Here is a 24,000-nt window from a genome sequence, read left to right as displayed (position 1 = left end):
AGAGTTTATCCCAGGGAACTAGGGAGCTAGCGAAATAATTGGAAGGGCTAAAGAACAGTGCCTCCAAACTGGCCTTTGGGGACACTGCTGCTGCCTCAGTCAGCAAAGTGAGGAGTTGGAAGGCCACCACTAGGGCTGTTAACTGGAAGTGCACCCCTCTATGTCTGTGATCTTGGGCGTGATAAGTTCTCACTATGACCCCCTACGAAGTGAGTAACTGGGCCCTGAAACACTGGTCTGGCCTCCACTTCTGCACCTGCCTCTCAGCTCCCATGGAGCCATCGACTGGTCACTGCGATACTGATGCAAAGAAAGCAAGGTCCCCACAGTAGTCCTTGCCGACCGCAGGACTCAGCAGCGGGAAGACAGCTGCTGCTTCTCTCCCGCCCACTGACTCAAGTACCAATGCACCTAACCCGACAGGTCTAAGTCCCACGTCGCCCTCCTCCAGAGGTTGGAATGGCTACATGCCCACTGCAACTGTTAACCTTTGAAGTCTTGAGTCTTTTCCGGCCTCTCTGTTCTACCCACATCCCTCTCACCTTGTTAGTAACTAGCTTGACTCCATCTAAAACAGCCAACTTGAGGGGCGCCTGGTTGGCGCAGTTGATTAAGCATCTGTCTTCAGCCCAGGTCATGGTCTCGGGGTCCTGGAATCGAGCCCTGCATCAGGCTCCCTCCTTAGAGGGGAATCTGCTTCTCCCTCTCCCTCTTCCTCTGCCCTCACTTGTGCTCACCCACTCTCTCATACTTTCTCTCTATCTCAAATAAATAAAATATTTAAAAATACTAAATAATATAATCAACTTGAGAGGGAAGGCAGTACCCTTCATGTGGCTTTCATCTCCGAGCTGGCTCCCATTTTGTAGCCAGCCCTTTAATGAGGGCATTTCACCAACACTGAGGGGCACGGCCATATGTGAAGGCTGCCTGCTTCCCCGTGCAAGGCAGAAATAGTTGGGTTTCTCCAGTCCTCTGAGGCCCCCAAATTACCAAGCCTTCCCTCAGTCTAGACTCTCAGCTACAGGCAGAGCACCTCCTTTAAGAGGCATGGTCCCTTCTAACCCTTCTTCCAAATTCCCTAGCTCTGCTCTAAGTTCCTTTCTCTTTTACAAATAACTTTGCTGAAAGTGGCAAGAAGCAGCTAACACAACAATACCCTGAATTTCTCCAGCGCTTCTGGAGCCACTGATCAGGAGGTATATGGTGTGCCTCCCAAGTTAACCACAATCGTAACAGGGGTCACCAGCCTTCCGGGCTGCAGTCTGACCTCACCGCCTACTTTCCAGCCACTAAGCCATTTAAATCCCAGAACTTAAGCACTCTGTTTTTCAGGTACCAAATTCTGCTTAACCAGGACGCCAGTTAGGCTGTTAATGCAGAACTCCAAAAATACAGTGGCTTCAGTAATGGAGAAGTTCACATATGTCACACTTTAAAGCCCAAGTTAGTAACCCAGGGTCTTTGGGTGGCCAGATGATATCGGGAAACCCTTGACTAACTTTCTCATTTTTTTTTTTAATTTTTTATTTTTTATAAACATATAATATATTTTTATCCCCCGGGGTACAGGTCTGTGAATCGCCAGGTTTACCCACTTCACAGCACTCACCATAGCACATACCCTCCCCAATGTCCATAACCCCACCCCCCTTCTCCCAACCCCCCTTCCCCCAGCAACCCTCAGTTTGTTTTGTGAGATTAAGAGTCACTTATGGTTTGTCTCCCTCCCAATCCCACCCTGTTTCATTTATTCTTCTCCTACCCCCTTAACACCCCATGTTGCATCTCCACTTCCTCCTATCAGGGAGATCATACGACAGTTGTCTTTCTCCACTTGTAACTTTCTCATTTTGCTATTCACCTTCGGCACAGAGCTTCCAGCTACTGCTCCATAGTGGCTGTTTCAGCGTCCACCCTCAAGTCCACATTTCAGCAAGTGGGAAGAGGGGAGTGAGGCTTGCTGCTAACATCTGTGGAGCCTTGAGCCATAAGGCAGATAAAGGACCTCACAGTTATTATATGCCTAAACATTTTAAAGTTACCAAGCCAAGAAACCACAAAAAATGCATTATCTTCCTTCCTTTGCAAATGCAACTTTCTGGAAGGTCAACTTTAAATTTAGGATATGGGTTCCAGTATAGAACTTGGAGACATAGGGTGAACTGGCCTGCAGTCACTTCCTGTCTTTTCCCGCTCCTGTCTCCCTTACCCACACACAGGTCCATATGCTTGAGGACACCCAGTCTCCAATCCAAACTCCATCCATACGCCACACAAACGCAGTCCCTTGGCTACTCCCGTGACTCAGGGTGTGCATGGAGACAACGTGATCCTTCCTTGGGACACGAACATGGGGAAGAGACCTGCACAGACCTCGTAGCCATTTGGACAGGGAATTCTGAACTCTGAATACCAAGAGCATAGGCACATCTTCTTTGCCCGGGGATTCCTTACCCCATGAGGAAGGGTGGATCAAGGCCCCACAATAGGGGGCCCTCGCCAAGGTGAGGGAAAGGGGAAGTGAAAGCGATCTCCCCTTCTTCGCAGACCTGACCCTAAACTTAACCATAGCACTTCTGCCCAAGATGAAGTGACCAGGACTGAGTCACTCAGCCTCATCTATCGGCAAGGGAAGTTGGGAAATGTGACCTTTATTCTGGGAGGCCGTGTGCCCCACTAATATCCAGAGATTCCTTTACTGACTGCAAAGGAAGAGAATAGATAGTGAGAGTAAGCTAGCAATCTCTGCCACAGACACATGCCTTTTCACAAATCACACTTTTGTTTAGACAAGTGAGTTCTTCACAATCTGCTTTCAGAGAGGTGAGTTTGGAGGCAAGACAATACTGTCAGATATAATTGACGGTCAAAATAATTGCACACCTGAGCATTTTTCAATGGGCAGCCAGTATGCAATATGCCAGCTCTGAAATTTTGTCTAATTTTCAGATCAATCAGGAAGAACCAAATGAATTGTTTTCGATTCAAAGGATATAGTATAATTATGACATTCAATAAAACAATTTTAATCTTAAACCCTGAGAGTGAATGGCATTTTAAACAAAAACTAAAACTTAAAACCTGACCGTGTTTGGCAGAATTTTTTCCAGAAATACTCAGCCACTACCAGATGCACACTTACCAAATGCAAAAAGAGCAAAAATTGGTTGTGGCATTGTTTCTCCTGGCCTACTCATATAGGAGAGTAACACAAAACTCACCAAAAATTAGGTGGATGCAGCTTCCACTTTGCAAAATTTTAACCAGATATAATTGCAACGTAACATTACATCGTCATAATGTAATAATGATGGAATAAGTGTATCGAGTAAATATCATTACGTAAGAGCACATGATAATGATTTATCTTGTAAATTGAAACAACACGCTGAAATCTTGTGAAGCGGGGCCCTTGGGTGGCTCAGTCGGCTAAGCATCTGCCCTCGACTCGGGTCATGATCTCAGGGTCCAGGGATTGAGCACCACGTCGGGCTCCCTGCTCACGGGGAGCCTGCTTCTCCCTCTCCTCCCCACTTGTGCTCTCTTTCTCAAATAAATAAGGAAAATCTTTGAAGAAATAAATAAGCAAGTAAAATGAAAAAGAAAATCTTGTGAAGAAATAATAGCAACAGCGTGACGATGGATATACCAGGTCTGCTGCTTCGGTCTCCTTCCCTCTGCCCTCCATCCTGTGCCAACGGAAGGAAGCCGGGCTTTCCAGTAAAGAAAGGGAAATACCTCGTTTTATGTGTGGAGCAAGAGAGATTCTGGTCACTGCCTGCCCCCCGCCACCCCGCCCCGCCCCGCCCCCTGAGCTCATGGAGGCATCAGGTGTTCATTTCCTTGGTCAGAAAACAAGAATGGAGCCCCAGACAGTCATCGGCGGCTCGCACTCTGAGGGAACGCTCTGGCTCGTGATCATATTGCTACGGCCCTTCTGGAAACTATAGCTGACTGCTGGTTGTCTCCCAATAGCCATTTGCTCCATCTTCCATAGGAATAGATTTGTTAAACATTTTCACACATTTCCCATTTCCCAGCCTCCCTTGTAGCCGACCAGGTGCAGCCCTGTCTATAAATTCTGGACGTGAGTGGAAGTGATGCGTTCAGCTTCCAGACCCCGCCTTCTTGGCCCCTTCTTCCCACGGAGAGACGCCAAAACAGCAGCCTTGCAGCCAGAAGGGGAAGAAGCCCCTGTTGAGGATGGCAGGCCGGTCCTCACAGCTCAGAATTGCCTACTTCTGGACTCCAAAGTGGGAGAGAAATAAACTTCTCCTCTTTTGAAGCTATATATGGGAGGGAGCGGGAGTGTGTCTAGCCACTCAGCCTGAACTCAGGTTCATTCTGTGCCATTCCTAGCCGTGCCTCATCACCAGAGTGTGGCTTCAGAAATTAGCAAGTCACCCTCCAGGTGAGGACACTGTCTGGCTCTTCAAAGAATCTGGAATGGAGTAAGATGGTGTGTCTTTGTTAATTTGTTTTTTCTCTTCGTCGTGTAAAGAGGGGGAAAGGCTTTTAAGACTCAAGTAGAGAAGCTTCATCCTCTGACCTGTCCTTTATTAGCTCTTTTGTCAGCAATGAAGACATGTGCAAAAGACAGATTTTTAAAACAAGCTGGACACCAGATTTCCTCAGCAGTACCTCCATGCCTATTTTCACAAGCCCAGAAGCAAGACATCCAATGTGCGCCCCATTTTCGCTACTGCGTTCCTAAGTATGAGGGAAACGGTTTAGACTTTTTTTTTTTTTTTAAAGATTTTATTTATTTATTTGACAGAGAGAGATCACAAGTAGGCAGAGAGGCAGGCAGAGAGAGAGAGGGAAGCAGGCTCCCTGCCGAGCAGAGAGCCCGATGCGGGACTCGATCCCAGGACCCTGAGATCATGACCTGAGCCGAAGGCAGCGGCTCAACCCACTGAGCCACCCAGGCGCCCCCGGTTTAGACTTTTTAAGTCTTCCCAGAAACCAGGACTCTGATCGCAGTTTCCTTTTTGGTTTCTTCACCAGGCTGCAGAAGAGGGCAATGTACACTCCGTGCTCAGACGCCAGCATAGTGACCGAGACCTGCTAAGTCTGATATTCTGTTATTGTTGCTTATAACTGTGTGTAGTTCATTACATTTATACAATTGTTTCCTTGCCTTAACCAGCTCACTTATTTTTATCTTGTTGAACCATATGTATTTTTATAAGCCATCCCAACTTTTTTGGAGCAAGAGGAGATACAAATAAATTACTGTACTACTTGCTACTTCAGAGAATACTTACACATCTCATTTGGTCCTGACAGCAGTCTCATGAAGAATCATCCCCGTGTGATTGATAGATGAGCAGACACTGAGACTCACACAGGGAAACTGACTTGTCCAAGAGTGACAGAAGGACGGATGTATCGAACTTTCACTGGCCGCCTCTGTTAAGTGACCAGGACAGAGTCCGTATATTCTAAGGTGTTTACAAGTTTTCATTTAAATTAGCTATGGGAGCACCTGGCTGGCCCAGTCGGTAGAGCATGAGTCTCTCGATCTCAGGGTTGTAAGTTCGAGCCCCACACCAAGTGCAGAGATTGCTTAAAAATAAAATCTTGAATAAAAAAATAAAATAAAATGGCTGTGTTTCAAAGAACAGAAGAAAACTCTATTAGAAAGTATTTTGTAATATTAACACTGATTTCTGTGAATCTGATGAATGCAAAGTGTGACTGTTCAGGACATGTCAACATATAAAAAGGATTGAAACAACTCTCTCTTCTGGGAAAGGTTAAAATGTACTTCATCAAACAGAAAACAAACAGTGCCTGGTCGTTTGGTCTTGGCAAAATATGAAAAATGTAAATTGATTAAACTTACTTTAATGGGTATTTACCTGCAATTTGTCTCAAATCCAGGTGTAATCTAGATTCATTATCTTGCCCCTTCTGTCTAGGAGCTGTGAGTGCTGAGCACGGGGCTGGCCGGCTGGGAGAAAGGAATTAGGAAAGGAAACTGGAGCCAGGAAATCCAATCCTGTGTGTCTCTAGCACCCATTTAGTTGCTGACCCAAGAAGGAACAACATACAGACAGTGGCTAAGCCCAGCAAAGAGACAGTGATGTAGGCAGAGAGGGCAGAATCTCAGAGTCTGGCTGGGCTTGGTACCCGCACGGAGCTGCAGAGCGAAGCTCTCCTGCTGCTGTCGTTTTATTCTGACCCAGGGCTTCCTGGGTCCTGAGAGGGCCTTTTGGCAGGAGCTCCCGTAATCTGCCGGAGTATTTTGGCAGCCCTGCTGTTTCCCACCTCGCAGCACCAGAGAAGAGGGACCCATTAGTCCAGTGGGATCCCTGCAAATCGCCTAGGCCTCTGTGCGAAGGTGGGAGCAATCACGTCTTTCTCAAACCCCTTTGGCTACATAGAAGGCATCATTTTAGACAAGGCATGAATGGAAAAAAGAGGCAGCCAGCCAGATAGGCATCTCCTGCATTATTAGCAGCACAATCTCTTCCTCCCGGAATCCAGGAAAAGAAAATCCAGTGAGAAAAATTTCCATTCAAGATCTAAGATATGTTTTGAGCCCTCGCCTCAGAACACCAGGTTTAAAATAAGGAAGAGGGAGACCTTGATTTGGTTTCCAAGGTTGAAAATGGTATTGTATTTTTTTAATAGTCTGATTTTTATTTAAACCATTACTCAGTGAAACCTCAAGGTCCAAAAGTTTATATATGTCCCCACAGCCTTGCAGCTTTAGTCGAAAGGAGGTCATATGCTATGCAGGGTATCTTCCTGCCTATTTTTTCACAAGACAGATCTGGGGTACAGCAGCATCTGAACATTTACATGTCAAGTGTGTAAATGCTTTGGAAGCCTCAAAGGAAAAGTTCCTGACGCACCTGGCAAGCCTGGAACCTGATCTCTCCTTCCTCACTGCTCATACCGCACTGACATGGTGCACAGGGGGAGGCTGAGAAGGGAAGAAAACAAAAACCCACTGCTTGAGAATTTAGAGTACAGAGTATGCCCATTCAAGTAAGGATCAACAGAGCCGGCACATAGTTCCAGGAGCCAACCTTGGGCTTTCTCAAAGGACCTAAGTATGCAAACTGGCGTTCACCGTGTAGCATTTGGTGAGAAGCATTTAACCATATCAACCCAAATTTTTGTGCTTAGAAGTTACACAAGAATGATATTTGACTTTTCTTCAAACCCATTCAACCTGAAAGATTTCCAAGCATGTCACACATCACATTTAGCTACTTTTGCTGTGAAGGGCTTTCAGCCAACTGGCTCATGTTCATTGCCTGGAGAAGCAGAGGAAGAGAAATTTTTAGCAAATAGGTAAGCTCCTGAAATAAACTGTCATATGTTGGTTCCGAGTAACTCTACTAGTTTCCTCATTTAGATTATCAAAACAGTATGAACCTTCACCCGAATGCCTCTTAAAGATGTATCTGCTCCCCTGTTAAGCAAATCACCATTTCTCCATGTCAGAATCGATTCATTATTTAACACCTAGCCCATCTCCATGAAGTGTTCTCCTCCCCTTCCCCCACCCGATCTCGGCTTTGTCTCTCCTTTCCTGTAGGCATCACTTGGAGGGCCCGCTCTGATGGTTAGCACCAGTGCTTGTCTTACTCATGCTCCCGGAATGAGAAGTAATGGGGAAGGTGCTCTGTTCACCTTTATTTGCTGAGTCAAATTGATTTCCTAAATAGCCTAATCACCATCTGACATAATCTTTATGAAGTCCCAACCAAAAATACACACACACACACACTTTTTTAATGGTGAATTTTCTTTAAGTTTCAGGTAACCTTCAGATCATGCATGTGTCCCAGTCATTAGCATTAACTACAGGATCTTAAAGAAACATTAAAGTTCAGACATATAATTAAATGTCTCTTTCCCTCCAGTTTCCTCACATGAACACAGAGAGTTAACACTGCAAAGACATTCATAGCCTTAGACTTTAGACTCATGCGTGTCTGTTAGATTCCTGAGCCTTTCATGCTTTCATTTCTGCCTGAAATCCTTGGGGGAGAGAGAGGGGAAGACCAGGCTATGAAGAAATGAAAGAGTTGTTTAAAACAAGGAAATAAGTATGTCTTTATTTGAGCTTTTTTAAAAATCATTCAAGAAATAGACATTTAGTTATTTAATATACGACAGATTGGGTGCTATGAATACAAAAGAGTATTACTACGCAGATATTACTGTATGGATATGACAGTGTTTTCTTGACCTTTCTGACATCTTTGCTGGTCATAGATCCATAATAGGGTCTTCCAGTCTAGGTATGTCTGTAGTAAAAACTAAGTACCTCAAACTGAAGGAAGAGTATTGTCATAAATTTCTTTAATGTTTTAAAATATTTTGATCCTTTTCACACAGCTTGTGTTTACATGGCACTAAAGAAGCCTGTTATCAGGAAAGAAACTCTCCAGAACATATGCTAATGGATCACAGTATTTTGACCCCCCCCCCCAAATAAAGGTTCTGTCTTTCTCATTTCCTCCCTCCCCATATTATAAGGAGTTTTCCAAATGAAGGGTTTCAGTTAGGTTGTCTCCAGGTCAGTTCACTCTTGCAAGGTCTTGGCTAGTCATCAGTGGACACCCCCATCCTACCTCACCTACCTTTAGCCTCCCACACCCACTCTGTGCCTCAACCAACAGACATGTTCCTTTGAGTTAGGATTTTTGTGAAAATTGTACAGGCTGGGGGCACTGGTTGTTAAAGGAATTTGATAGAGATCCTTTGGAAAAACAAAAAAGTTCTTTTGAAATGTGAATATTTCTCCCCGATTACAGGAACCGTTGTACAATTATGGTCAGTTCGTGCATCTGCTTGAATCAGCCTCTATCTGCAGAAAAATGGTTAAGACAGGGGAGATGTTCAGAGCCACCCTTTACTTTTAAAAACATGACCAATGTCATGCATAGAAACAAACTTACCAAGACCTGAAACAGACGTCATAGCTGACTTATCTGAGGATATAAAAAAATATTGATCCTTTGATTGGTATCTTTTTTTCATTATATCAACAGTTCCACAAAAATTGTAAGTTCCTAAAGAAAGTATTGCTTTGAAATAGAATCATCAGGTCAACTTAATAGACAAAGGGAAACAAACATTTGAAAAGCTACATTCAATTTAAAAATAGCATCTTGGAGCCCTGGCAAAAACAAAGCAAAGCCAACAAACAACCCCGCCGTTACTACAACAGTGTTCTTTTCCAAGTACGCCTTTATTTGTGCTTTTACGTATTTTCATTTTGACCAAAATGAGAGAAATTTTAATGTCTTTAGGTTTGGACTCTGGAAACGTTCCACTAAGATCCCTGGTCTGGTGTCTGTGATGGCTAGAATTTGTAAAACCTAGTAGGAAGAAGATGTGATTATATTGGGTCTCAGTCTGACTAACTGTTTTAGCAGGAATTTCATCTGCAAGACTAAATGCTGATCAACAGAGCATAATATTGTATTCTGAAGTGTGCTAGCTAAAGCAAAATTAATTTTTTTCCTCTTCTTTCTTTCCTCCCGAAATCTTCTGCCACAGCGACTGCATTTGCCTCCAGACTTGTCAGACACAGTGAGCCGCTCAAGCAAACAGGATCTGGCAGGATCCTCCAAGCTTCTGGGCCCAGGCTGTGGCATGATGGCCGGAGGCAAGCAACACCTGGACTTCTAGCGATCCCTCCTTCGTCGTCGCATGCAGAATTATAGGACACCCTAATTATGATTGCTAATAGCTTCTGTAAATATTTTTCTTAACGATTTGACCCTCCCATCCTTGAAAAACAGTTAGGATTGCAAAATGAGGCCACCACTCTTCATTTTCCTTACCCAAATTTTTGTGCAGAAAGAGTACAGCAAAACTACTTTCATTTTAAAATTTTGTTTTATGCTGTATTTAGAGAAAGCAGATAATTTTATTTTTAAATAAAATGTCAGAAACTCAAAATGCCTCACAGTGGTCATGAGTGTACATGTGTTAAGGCACTTCGTTCATGGTTAAGTGCATATTACAACACATAGTGTAAAAAAATAGCTTGAAATTCATAACTGTATATAAAAAACATTTTCTCTTGATTTCTGAAAAAGTCACTTGCCACCAAAAAAGTACTAAGGCTTTTGTAAAATGAAAAACTCATTTGCTAATATGTGTGAAGACTATAATAAAATGAATTTGCATTTATGCATCCTGTTATTAAATTGATGAATACAAAATAATATTTGGGGATTAAGATTCCATTAAAGATCAGTAGTCTAACCATAGTAGTTAATAAAGAACCTGAGTGACAGAAAGCATAGAAAAAGAAGTTGATGGTCTTCTGTTTAGTAATCCTAAACAATCAAAGTCAGCACTATGAAATTACGTCAACAGACATAATTCAGGATTGAAATTCAAACTGACAGCTACATTAACGCTAAGGGAAAGCATGTATTGAAGCCTGGTGAGAGATTTTTACAGAACACAGGTCTGAGACAAAGTAGCAAACTGAAACTAACTCAGATTTCCATTGCACCAGGTAAGCCCTTTGTGAATTAGAGATGTTGGTTGTGTATGCACATTTATAACCATACAGACATGTACTGGGGAGGTAGGTAGCACATCAAACCGGCTTTCATATAAAACACTAGGTTTTTGAATCATAGGTCCATATTCTCAAAGCTTTTGACAAATAGACAAAAATGAAGGTTAGAAAGTGACTTGCATTTAAGTAAAGAACCTCAATTTTTAAAAAGCTGCTTAACGTCCATTAGGAGAAACTGAATTTCTAAAATGCATCTTCAGTGATGTTAGAATAAATTTTGAAGCAGTTATAACTAGCATTTTTAAGCAGTTTGCTTGTAATACACCACAAATTATACTTTATTTGTTCTTGACAACATTGTAGAAAACAAAGACTAGGTTTTTAAAACTGTCTAACCAATATGATGAATGTCAGTCACTTAAAAAAAAAACCCACTGTAGCATAAACACACACTGTATACAGGTTTTATTCAGAATTAGAATAATTGAATCAATGACAGTGATTTGCCAGGATGTCAAATCTCTCCATCATATCCTGTCACTACCAGTTTATTTTTTGTGATCAAAATCAAAAAGACAACTATTTTGTCACCCGCTATTTTTTTAGTACTAAAAATCAGGTTTCTTCTATTTTTTTTAGAATGTCTGGTTTATTTTTTTCACTTCTTTTAATTCGAAAGACACAAATTCTTCCCCATTTTCTTTTCAAAATAAAGTTTCAGAATGGATCTGTCAGTTAAAATTAAAGGGCTTTTATATTAAGCAAAGGTGCTTTTAAAATTTAAAGCAACCTCAAAAAATCAATTTAGTCCATAGATAATAAATAATGTGCAGATACTCCACAAAAGCTTTGCTATGTCCTTTCAAAGCATTATGAACAATCTGAATAAATTCAAATGAATATTTTAGTTGGGTTATTATTTTAATAACTCTAACCTTTTTCTTACCATGTTGTGATTCATTTTATACAAACACACAACGGAACAATTATGTAGCATTTGACTCTGAAAAGGAAATGTGAAGTCATCAGATATGTAAATCGCTCATCAAAAATACTTAACAGATCATTGATTTACTACCCTGGCTACCATGTCTATAAAATTAACACCAAATTACTAGTTAATATATGCTTTGCAAATAGCTAAATACTATAAAAATTGAATGTGCATGTTTGAACCCTTATTTTAAATATAAAAGAAACTTTTCAAACTCAGTAAAAGTGCATGTTGAGCAATAATTGTAGCTGGGCTTTCCAAAACTCAGATCCAGGTGCTTTGTTGTCCTGATTCCCCAGGCAGGCTTTGCAAAAAGAAGCTACAGAGGGATGTATATTTTTGTTTTCCTCTGATAAAAACCCACTCTAAAAATGTATTTTCCTTTCTTCTGGAAACATTACCAATTATCGGTAAGCTAATAACTTACTACCCAAAAATAGTGGTCTTCAATAATGCTACCGTAGGTATACAGACCATTTTTGATACATTATGAACTCCATTAATAGACTTTTTTTCTCAGTCATCAACTTCTCTCAAAGATATATTCAAATAACAGTACCAGACATAGTATTTGAAATGTCCTCATATCTTTTATTTCTAAAACTTCATAACCCTACCTAGTATTCATTTCTTACACTAGATTTGCCTTTTTTTAACATGAGGTAAATATTTTGAATACCGCACCCTGCTCTCAGGTGCTGAGGTTCTAAGACCTTCTGAATTTCTTTCTAGTAGCCACCAGACAATTTCTACTTTTCTCTTCCTCCTCTTCCATTTATTTGTTGTCTCTACCTCCAGAATCTGCAAATACTAACACTAGACCAAAAAAAACACAAAAACACTTCAAAAGGAAGCAACACTCTGCAGGCAATCAATTCCCTGTCTTTTAATTTTAAAGAATCAGACACACACATACACATACAAAAGAGAGGGGGGGTGCTATTCATTTCTTTAGAGCCCATTATGAATGTCATTTCTAAAACATCCTGTTAATGCTTTCCAAAAATAGTCACCGTCAACGCCATCAAACTTTAATGCTAACCCTAAGTACTTGCACTTTGAACTTTAAAAATGAGCAGTGAAATCATGTCAGGACCAGGCAACTCCCCCCGCCCCCCCAAAATGCTACAGATGAGGTTTTTTCTTGAGAAACAGAAAAGGGAAGCATTTGTGTTTGGCCTTCATGAGCCAAACACTATAGAGAGAAGGAAAGCATTTTTTTAAATCTTGTTAAAATTAAAGCCCAAGGCAAAACGAAATAAGGAGAAGAATATAGACACCATTCTAAGATGGCAAAAATTCACAAAACGAAGAGAAATCTTACTACTATGTAAGTGAATTTGAGGCAACCTATTTCTGTTGGGGGGGAGGGCAAGGTAGGCAGAAATGATTGTATGAGCCACATCAAGAAGCTGTTGACCAGGTAAGAGTTAGGAGGCCCAGCTTGGGAGGGTGTGGCGAATACTCTGGAAACTCACTGTAGCAAAAAACAGGTTTTTTACTCAGAGTAATTTGGTTGTTTTCTATTCAAACACTCAGCTCTAATTTTGTTCCCCGGGTCTCCTTAAGTCCCTCAAGTCTGGAGAAAAATCATAGCTGTGAGTGTTGTGATTCTACTGAGGACAACACAGATGGGTATTTTGGTCACCATCCTGGAAGATGGCATCCAAGGTTCCCCGCAGCGTTCTCACAGATAAATATATAAATATACCTATCAGTAAATAAATAAAAATAAATTATTTCAACGACAACGAGTAAAAGGCCACCACCTCCAGGGCTCTGCTTCCGCACGGCGCCTGCCATGCTGGTCCCCCCGGGGAGCGCCTGGAGCTCCATTTGGAAGGACAGCTCCTCTCCCTGGGGTGAGGGCAGAAGGCAAAGCAGCCGCTGTTCCCTGGCAGTCCTGACCCTCGGAAGACTCCGGTACGTGCCCAAGCGCCCATGCGCACTGAGCCGCTCGGCTCCCACAGCACTGCACCCCTACCCCCACTCGCATCCCCAGCTCCGGCACCCAGAGCTCAGCACCCAGGTCTCTGAAGCCTGTGCTCTCTGCACCACTGAGCCGTGGGCCAGGCCTGGCTGCCTGACCCTGGCCCCCATCTGAGCCAGTTGGAAAGTGTCCCTCCTCGCAGGGAAGAAGCGCGCCAGCCAGCAGCTGCAGCCCACACCACGCAGCCCTCCCCTGGGAGTAGCCACTGCACAAGGTCAGGAGGTAGATGAGAAGTGTGTGCACAGGCCAGTGCGACGACCGTGTGTCCGTGTGCACGCTGCCGAAGTGTGCAAGCCTGCCTTGAACACCGCCGCTGAATCCACAGCCGCGCACACATAGGCCTAAACACCGCAATCAACTCAGGAAGGTGTCTCTAGACGTGCAGCAATTCTGGTGGAATAAAATGATTAATACGCAGCATGCCACAGAGATGAATCACAGTTATCTGTTCCGGAGGAAGCCCTTCACCAGAAAAGAGTGGATGTTGAACAAGAAGGCTCTTTCTTAAAGCCTCCAATTAATTTCTATATTTCTGACCATTTGCCTTTGGGGATTCAAAACAAAACAAAACAAAAGAGCAGAGTACAATTCAGTGCAAGTGTGTCTTTGTCCCCAGAGCATTCTGCCTGTGCAAGCATTTCATCTAGACGGCCAGAACCCCCAGCCTCTGACTGAACTTCGCAGAAGAAAACTTATCTGTATTGACTTATATGTTGCTCAGAGCAGACAGAAAGAAAAGTCTTGGACGGGCCTTTTTTCACCCAACAAAGGCTTATTTTTTTCCATCCTTTGCTGGGGCTCAAGCACTCCTGCCCTGCGTGCCGCCACTTTAAACATGATCAGATCTGTGCTTCATTGCAAATAACAACTGGCCGACAATAGGCCCGGCTTCATAGATTTGGGAATGTTTGGCTTAAGCTGCCAATGACTGAAGGCCTTTAGCTCCCATCGGCCAGTCACAGTCCGCTTTGTTGTTGTCTGTTGATGTGTCTGTGTTCATTATTCCTTGACATGCAACATCCCCCCTCCACCCTCCAACCATCCACAACCGCACAGAAAGCGAGATTCAAATGGGAACAGCTGTAGTGGTTCAATGGGAAATGATGCCTCTTGTGCAAAGGGGAGGGAGAGAGAAAAGGGAGAGGACCTATTTGAGAAAGGCGACAGCTTTCAGAGAGTCTTGTATAAGAAATCTACTTTTGAATATACTTCAGTGAAATCGCTGTTGAAATAGCCCGACAATGGAAATCTGCCCAGATTGAAAATGCCAGCCCTAATTCCAAAGACAATTCCTAGTTAATAGCTTGTTGCATTTTTAAATCATTTCTAGACTTTGAGTTTTTGAACGAAATGGCTAGCTGGGGAATGTGACCGTTTTATATGTATGTTGTGGGTACAGATGGGCACAGATCTACACATAGCTTTAAGGGGAATTTTTTTCCTAACACATCTCAAATTAATGAAGTGATAAGAATTATTTCTTTACGAATTAGAGTACGTATGAAAGGAACCGTTGGTTTAGAGTGATAATCTAACATGGAAACAAAATTTGTAACACCACACTATAAGGTTAAAAAGAAAATAGTATAATAAAGGAAATACAAAGGCTTTGGCATGGTTTTTACAATCAACAATGGTTAATTTTGATATGTAGTTGTGAACAACTTCAAAACACTTAAGTTTAAAACTCTTGCAAGCACTTTTAATTGATTAGGAATGAATTCTAGATGCACAAAATGATTGGACTGTGAACAGTAATACAACTATATCTAAGAACAATTAATTTTTGCTGGCCAAAAAAGAAACGTATGATTGCATGAAAATGTGTATAAAACATCTATAGAGTATTCTTGTCAAATATAAATGAAATTAACTTTATTATAGAAATCATTCTGAGGATTTCTAGGGAAGACAAATACTTACATTTTGACATAAAACAAATTGGATTTTATCGAAGACACACTCTACCTTTTAGCTATCAACTTTTTTCTTCCTTGAATTTATATCTTACCCTTTTTTGCACATAAACTTCATCTGTTAACAACCTTTGGAAAACCAACAGATATTCTTACATAAATCTAGTGCATGTTGTTCCAGGTTTAATTATATGCAAAGGAATGATACAAACTTGGAACATCAGTCCATAAACTATGAACAGATGGGTAGAAGTATTTGATATATCTTGATAAAACTCTTAAATTCGTGGCAAAGCTTGTTGATCATGGTTTCCTTTTTTTTTTTTTTAAACAACTTCATGACCAACACAGATCAAACATCCATCCAGTCTACGTTGTTCTTTTTTTCATAACATACAAATGCCCATTTACAAATAATACACCAAAATGAATAAAAGTTTGGATACCAAAATGAAGATTTGTTCCAACTGATATCGTGCCTTCTGTATACAAAGGTCCTTGTTACAAGTCCATTCCCCAGTGGTACAATACAGGACACAATTGCAGAACTGAAGTGCTTCTAACAACCATTTTTCTTTCCTTCCTGAACGCCCAACTGTTGTGTCCACATAGTCACTGACTGAATTAACACAATATATCCTTTTTTTTTTTTTTTTTTTTACTGTAATCTTGGCCAATACTGAGACATATCAGGTTCACTTCCAGGAACTTGAACTGGAACTGACACACCAGGGGAAATGAGTCCTAGAAGTGGATGAGAGAAATAGCCATGTAGAAATTCCCTTCGAGAGATAAGCATGGAGTATGAATTATTGGTTAAAAAAAAACAAAACTCTAATGCTCTCTAACGTTCTAACTGTATTTAAAAAAAAAAATACACAAACAGAAGTAGCACCTTCAGAAACCAGATAACATGTTTCCACGTATCTATTCAATCCCAAGTCCTCCCACACAAAAAAGGAGGGGAAAAAAAAAAAAACAAAAACAAACAAACCTCCATTTGTTTGTATGTTTGGAACTGTACCAATATAACTATCTCTGGAAAGCCCTTGTAGTACTTCTTTATCTCCAATGAAAGGCAGGGAAGAGCTGGGAAGGTGAGAAGTCTTGGGACAACACTCACCACACTGCTCGCTCACTCGGGCCCTCACCACTGAGCTCTGGCGAATAACCTCTCTTCAGAGAACCTACATTCTCAGGCCTTGCCTTCATACACACTGTCTGTGACCAAATTCAGGAAAAACAACTTTGCTTTCTATCTACATGGGATCAGGTTACTAACTGGCTTGACTGAATTTCCCCCATTGGATCAGTTTTCCCCAGAGAAAACTTGCGAGCAGCAAAGAGTTAAAACACACCATGACACGAGGCCAGGAGGTTCTGTGGAGGTTCACTTTGAGCGAAGGGACATCACCTGGCAAAAGGAGCTGTGAAGGCCACCTCCGCGTAGCCTGCAGGGGGCGGCGGCTCACCTGTGGAAGTGGTGCCCGAGGTGCCCATCGGTTGACTGTTCATGTGTGTCTGCATATGTGGGGGGGTGTAGGTGTCATAACTCCGCCCGTTCACCGAAGGGCTGGTGGGCAGCATGCAGGAGTACGAGGAGGTCTGGCTGGGGACTGGGGGCTGAGAGGAGAAAGGCAAACCAGTGGTTACCGAGAAGCACATCCCACGGCCACATCCCCAGGCTCTCCCCTCCCCAGGAACTGTGCCAACAAGCTGTATCATTAAAGATGCCCTCATGTAGACTACTGGAATTCCACAGGATAGCCTGGCAATCGGGCCTCCAACCAGTCCTTCCACTGACCACCGCTAGAGTAAATATTGCCCCAAAGTACTGCTATCTAGCTAGATGGTGGATGCTATTCATAAAATTAATAAGGTTTTTGTCCATTTGCATCTTGGACCTCTGTTGGCATCTGCAGAGAAGCTATAGCATGAGGACTTCCATGAAAACACACCCCCTCTCCTGCAAATCCAATCTATTTGCGAATCTAGTGACGACCACATCCTGTATCTCAAGCATGTGGGAGGAGTTCTCTAGAAAATCTGCTCCAGAGACCCTGGGAGCCTTTCATGGTTGGACTCATGGGATTAAAGACTCTTTGAAGAGGGAGATCAGTAATGATCTCAGATTAAAATGGTCAGAAGTATCAGTAAATACTAAGCCCCATCCTGAAAATTAGCTGTGACTTCCTTATAGACCTAAAAACCCAGATGAGATTCTATCCATAAAATTGGGTTGCTCCCCTCTGAGTGTTTGGACTCAATTGAGAAAGTAAACCTTTCTCCTAAGTGAATAAGAAATACACAGAACTGACACAAAATCCCTCATGAGCTCATGTAGAGCTATGCCAGGGCAACAAGATTGGGATGAATTAATAGAAACATAATGCCAAGAAGAAGGGAGATGATAGCACTACTCTGTTCTGCAAACTGCAGAAATGTTTAACATTTCAAGATTCACCCTCTCAGTAAGGGTGACCCAGTAGAGAGGGTTCAGTGGAAAACACCCACCTCTTGTAAGATAGTTGAAGATTATGGTCAACGAGATGAACTGATGGACAGACAGACCAAAACCCACTCCCCCGCCCAGTTCCAAAATCCAAAGAGCAAATTTTCTCTGAAAGGTAGAACTATTGATAACCTTTAAATTTCTGTTATGCTTCATGAATGTATGTTTGTTTTGTTTTATGGAAGTTGTGTAACTTTTTAAAGTTAGTGTTTGCAATAAACTGACCCCACACCAGTCAGTAGGCGGAAACAACCTTCATAGAACAGTAGCCCCCGTGGAACTGCTTCTAAATGTTTTCTCATATACAAATTTTGTGATCTTGGCAGAAACCTGGATGTCACTATAATTTACAAAACTAAACAAGACACTCAGCGGCCCTATGGAAGTCGGAGCATGACTGGAACATCAGGTTCAAAGAGGCAAGCATGCCTTGAGGGCCCTGCCAGAATTTCAGCTTGCATTTTTTTCTAATTCCCAAAATCATTTCCTCTAGGCAACCTAACTTCTGGAAAATTCCAAAGCAGTTGTAGTAATACCAACCAATGGGCCGTTAATCCCTTAAGATACATTAATTGCACTACGGCTACTAATATCCAGATGCAATAAAAATCAACATGTGAATAAATTCCTCTGAAGCTGCTTATGTAGCTGCTCCTGTTTTGGCCTGAAGACTGTGAAACATCTATTTTGTTATTATTTGGAGTTCAAATTCATCAAAAGACTTTCAGGGGTGAGGGTTCCATCTGTGTAACCCCAGCACTGTTGCCAGCAGGGGCTCAGCCTGGCCAATCTCACACCGCCCAGAATCTTCCAGGAGTCCTGGCAAAGTCACCACAGAAGGCCCACCAGAAGACCAAAATTTTTTTTTCCCATCAAGAATCCATCCAGGTCGAAAGTTGTAGTACACCCCACCTGCCCCATGTAACTTCCATCAGAAAGGGCTAGTAGTCTATCCAGGACTTCGCACATGTAGGAGCAGATAACCATTTAAAGCAGAACTGAGAGGAGAGGCAGGCTGGAACCTAAGTGTATCCAGGCAGCCAGCGTGCCACAAACTCATGACGTAATTCATGGCCAAGAAGTGCTCAATTTTTAGCAAATACCTCTATTCCATTTTTTATTGTAAAATACAGAAGAAAACTCACTGTTTCTTTCCATATATCCCACTATGCAAATACAAATCTTATTTCTGACCCTTTTTTCCTTCCTCACTGGTTCATCACATATACTCTAAATAATACCCAAAATGGGTCCACTGCGTATGTATTCATTAATATGAACAGAGTAACATAAACCCAAATGTAGGTATGCTCTCAGCCCTTCTTATCTAATAACGTGCCAGAATTATTTCCACTTTCTGGTACCCAAAACATGCCCCATCCCCACCCAACATTTTCAAGCTAACATCCTCTCTGAGCAAAAGGCAGATTAACTTGGTTTTCATGGTTTTTTCAGAGTGGCCATCCATCAATCCATCAGTCCAACTGAAAGACTGGATTGGCTGTTTAACTTGACTGGTAGGGTACCTAGGTGGCTCAGTTGTTAAGCGTCTGCCTTCGGCTCAGGTTATGATCCCAGGGTCCTAGGATGGAGCCCCGCATCGAGCCCTGCATCAGGCTTCCTGCTCAGCAGGTAGCCTGCTTCTCCCTCTCCCACTCCCCCTGCTCCTGTTCTTTCTCTTGCTCTCTGTCAAATATATAAATAAAATCTTTAAAGAAAATAATATTATTGTTAAAAACAACAACAACAACAACAACAACTTGACTGGTAAAGACAATCACCGCACCTGGGAAGGTTCCCAAGGGTGCACGCACAGCCAGTGAGATTTGCAGGCCCTGACCACCCCCTCATTTCTTCTCCCAGGCACCCAGGATGCAGGCAGCCAGCGGCCTCACTTACTTGCATAGGCAGGTTATTCGCCATGGTGAAGCTGGGCATAGGCGGCAGGGCGCTGTACGTGTTGGTAAGGGCGGTGTCTGTCCGGCCCAACATGGAGCCCGAGGTGAAGGAGGAAACTGCAGGAGGAGGACACCACAGACCGTCATGCTGAGAGGCAGGGCCAGGGCAAGCAGGTGAAGCGTATTTATGACTGGTATGAATATTCAAATTACCAGGTGTGGTGGGTTGTGGGATCGGTTGGTAGACACTGGTGCTGAAGCTACTGCTGATGGGGATGTGACTGGGGGTGTTGCTGGCCTGTCTCCTCTGGTTCCTCAGTTTTTCTTCCCTTCTCCATTTGGCCCTCCGATTAGAAAACCATACCTGGAAATCAGATGGAACAGGTCAGGCCTGTGCCTACCCCAGCCCATCCTTCCCCCCCTTGCCTCCACTGCTCCCCAGCCCCACACCCCATCCCCCAGGGGCAGCAAATCATTTAGCAGACTGTGAATCCTTCACAGTTTCTAGAAAGGAATAGCGCTCCTTACAACTAAGCACCTTTGTGTCCAGAAAGGGCAAATGGGAGGCATCACAAAGAATGAAACCACACGGCCCTGGGTACCTGTATTCTTGCTTCAGGTAGATCGATTTTGGCTGCTAGTCTTTCTCGGGCAAACACATCCGGATAATGGGTTCTCTCAAACTCTGGAAGAGGAAGTGGAGTTTTCCACATTGTGCCAGAACTTCACAAACCAACCAAGTGTGTGTCAACCAAGCTCAGCCTGGGTCCTACCTCTCCATTTCTGTCACCTCCAACCACTTCCCTTAAAAATGCCAGTACCTCTCTATCTGTCAAATAAATAAATAAAATCTTAAAAAAAAAATGCCAGTACCATGGTTATGGACTGTACTTGGAAGAGCTATCCCACTGGATAAATTTTCTTTAAATTTAAGTTAAATTTTCTTCAGAATGACATTCATTCGAGTACCCTTCTGTGGCCTGACTTAGCCAAATCATCATTTTTTTCTTTATGAGAAGTCAGACTCTTGGTCTTTGAATTACTGGTACATGAAAAGAAGAGAGAAAACACACACACACACACACACACACACACACACACACACACTGAAAAGATGCCCAGGGTTAAAAAAAAAAAAGAAAGAAAGAAAGAAAAAAGAAACCTTTTCAGTCCTCTATGCAAAGGGCCCCGGCTAAATTTAGCTCTTTGTCCTGAAGATGTGGCATTTAGTTTGATTTACTGCTTCTCTACTTTGAAAAACTCCATCACCTTTCTCCAGGGCCTCAATTTGCTCTTGGGTAAAGGATGTTCTATTTCTCTGCAGCTTCCGCTTCAGCTGAAGTCGCATCTGGGCCTCGTCTGAATCTTCTCCATTGGAACTGATGGAGTTAGTATTCTCTCCCCCTCCTTCCTGTTGCTGGCAGCCATCTGGAACAAAAAGAATAGGACAGTGAGAGAAATCTGGAATAACTTGGAGCCCGGGTGTAGCCATAAACTCCAAGAGCAGTCCCTCCTGACAGGCTCACCAAGACATTCCCTAGGTCACTTAAGTGTCAGCCTTCTCCTAATAAGACATCAATGACATACATTATCTTTCTTTCTCTCTCTACTTTTTAAACCAAGTCTGTATCTTTTTATCTGTTTTTGTCAAGAAGACACTGTACAATATAGACACTGCAAAGTAGCATGTCTTTGAATAACGAAACAAGCGCTGAAGTTTCCAGTTAAAATGATCCCTTATAACTAACCTTGAGTCCCAAATGCCTCGCTCAGTTCCCTTTCCCTACAGAATTTATTTACCTATAGCTCTGTTGGGAAAATAGAAGAGTGATGTTCAAGATTTCAGCTGATCTATAATCAGTAATTCCTATCTAATCAATTAGATGTTGATAGGTTTGTAGAAAATGCTATTAAGAAACCAAACCAAGCTTGTAATCTTTTAAAAAAAATATTTATCTAGTTTTTATTTGAATTCTGCACAGTCAATTTCATTTTAAAGGTTGTGAATTTAGAAATGCTCGCATTGTTCTGCAGTTTTATTCAACTATTGTATGAGTGCGCTTTGCCTTGACACCTATTACGAGCACAGCTGTAATTATATCATCACCAAGAACAGGCTATAATTGCTGAAAATGGAATTTTATATTTAGATAAAAGGACTGTCCATTCTTTGTAATGTGTTGCACCAGAGAAAAGTAAGATTTCTTTTAAATTTTTAACGTGTAATTTTAAAAAAGAAATAGTAGAGAGTTCACTAACTAGCTAAATATGCTATGCTGCAGCTGAATCCTTGGCATATCATTTAAGTGGTACATTTTTAATTAGGGCATTTCCACCACTTTTAATGTAATTTCTATCATTAAACAGGGGAAAGTTTTATTGTTTTCCCTTGCTGCTTGGAGGGCAAGCTGTACACTTGGGCTAGCTGTCTCTTGCCTTGCCTCTTGCTCCTGAGGCCAGGGCCTGTCTGAAGGAAGGACTCAGCCCTCACTGGGCCTCCAGGGCCACTGCAGACTGGGTCCCGGATCTTTGGTCCCGAGGCTCCCAAGGGATACCAACAGGGGCTGTGCCCCACCATCCTAGAACTTTGGGGGGGGGGGGGAAGCGGGTGTTGGGGGGGCACGCCTCTAGGGACGCCTTGGTGGGAATCGACTTGGCCAGGAATATCATTTATAACCAGGAGACAATAGGCAGAGCCTTCAAAGAGTTCAGGGAATTGTGACAGGATCTAGTGGGATCTTTTCAGGAACTTTGAAATGTTTTAAAACCCCAACTTTCTCCCCCATTTAAACAGGCGGATTCATCGGCACTGGCCACCATATGGGCCCTTGCAGATCTATTGAGATGACCACCAACACTTGAATAGCGAGGGGCTGCTTTTCAGCGCCGCACAATGCCCCGCGAGTAAGGGAAACTATTAAACTCCTGGGGCAGGAGCGTTGGCAAACTTTCGTGGGCAGAATTTTGAGGCCACAATGAGCGCGGACAACAAAAGGATTCTCTTGAGGCGTGCAGCGGGCCACATTGTGTTACAAGAAGCCCAGTCAACAGACTTTTCAGTGAAGTGTGTTAACCCCTCTGCTCTGCTATCATTAATCACTGTCCGAAGAGCGGGCGCCTCAATGCTATTTAGGGCGCTTGGCTGGGGGGATGGAAGGTGGATGGGGGGCCAGAGCAGGGGGGTGGTGGGGAGGCAAGGATAGTGGATGGGGACCAGGCGGGCTTGTGTGGGAGGGGCGGATGGGGAAGGCCGGGAGGGTGGAGACCAGGTCTGGGGTGGAAGAGGGAATCAGGGAGGGAGGAGGGGGCCGAGGGGGTGGGCTGAGAGGTGGAGGAGGGGGTGGAAAGAGATGCAGAAAGAAAGAAGACTTCAAAGAGACAGAGACCAGAAAGGTAGAAGGACAGAAAAAAAGTGCTGAGGGGGAAAAGAGGCAAGAGGAAAGACAGGGAGAGAAAGGAGAAAAGGAAGACAAGGGATACACAATTACTACAGAGACCGGCTCTACTTGGGTCGTCTTGCGCTACTTCAGAGAAGTGGGGGGTCGGGGAAGGCTACTTAGCGGAGGGAGACGCTGCACTCACAAGTGTGGGCACAAGTGTCCGTACTAATTTACTGCCCCAAGTTTCCAGGTGACTTTCCAAAGTGAAAAGAAAGAAGAGACCCCACCCCCTCAATTTCAGATTCAACGAATGGGGAAGACTTCAGAAATAGCCCCTTTTCGCCAGTTAACTAGAAACTAGGCCTGTGGATTATTCTTCATGGAAAACACAAAAATCTCCCACCATGCGACGTTTAGGGACTGGGGTGCTGAAGAGAGCACAATCCTATCTCCCCAGGGTGGTCATTCGTGCCTTCCAGGTCACTCATGCCCACTCCAGCCCTTTTTCTGGGCATTTTTGATTTCACCAATTAAACAAAGCTGCCCAGGTTTCCCTCAGGAGACCCCCGCAGATAGCATTCTCTACTCTGGTTTGCTTCTCTGACATTTTCCTAATTTTAAAACTTTGGAGATTTGCATGCTCTCCTTCCCACCCCCCACCCCCCAATCTCTCGCTGTCTCGCTGTCTCTCACACAGGAACGCAGGCGTGGCACTCATTTGAGAACGGACATTTAAGGGGTAGGGAAAGTCAATGGAGACAGAGAGCCCTTTGCGGGGGGGGGGGGGGGGGGGGGGGGGG

The 24,000-nt window shown here is 43.2% G+C and overlaps 2 protein-coding genes across 9 annotated transcripts in view; one reads left to right on the top strand and one right to left on the bottom strand.

Moving 5' to 3' along the window:
- ELP4 (elongator acetyltransferase complex subunit 4) overlaps positions 1-10,168 on the top strand; it is a 243,466-nt gene extending 233,298 nt beyond the window's left edge. The window contains exon 10 of one of the 2 annotated variants that reach the window (XM_059406558.1): positions 9,532-10,168. In XM_059406558.1, the coding sequence (XP_059262541.1) occupies positions 9,532-9,663 (132 nt within the window). In that variant the 3' untranslated portion in view covers positions 9,664-10,168. Of the gene's footprint in view, positions 1-5,010; positions 5,822-9,531 lie in introns of those variants that run through there. The other variant, XM_059406566.1, reaches the window with a different exon arrangement.
- A 4,891-nt stretch (positions 10,169-15,059) lies between these two features.
- Positions 15,060-24,000, bottom strand: part of PAX6 (paired box 6) — a 29,583-nt gene continuing 20,642 nt past the window's right edge. For all 7 annotated transcript variants that reach the window (XM_059406467.1, XM_059406458.1, XM_059406441.1 and 4 more), the window contains 6 exons: positions 21,090-21,248; positions 20,423-20,505; positions 20,034-20,184; positions 19,822-19,937; positions 16,883-17,033; positions 15,060-16,154 (listed from right to left, as the gene is read on the bottom strand). In XM_059406467.1, the coding sequence (XP_059262450.1) occupies positions 16,069-16,154; positions 16,883-17,033; positions 19,822-19,937; positions 20,034-20,184; positions 20,423-20,505; positions 21,090-21,248 (746 nt within the window). In that variant the 3' untranslated portion in view covers positions 15,060-16,068. The remainder of the gene's footprint in view (positions 16,155-16,882; positions 17,034-19,821; positions 19,938-20,033; positions 20,185-20,422; positions 20,506-21,089; positions 21,249-24,000) is intronic.

The sequence above is a fragment of the Mustela nigripes genome, chromosome 1, assembly GCF_022355385.1.
Source record: "Mustela nigripes isolate SB6536 chromosome 1, MUSNIG.SB6536, whole genome shotgun sequence".
In the NCBI taxonomy this organism is placed as follows: Eukaryota; Metazoa; Chordata; class Mammalia; order Carnivora; family Mustelidae; genus Mustela; species Mustela nigripes.
This window is presented reverse-complemented; position numbering and strand designations above follow the sequence as displayed.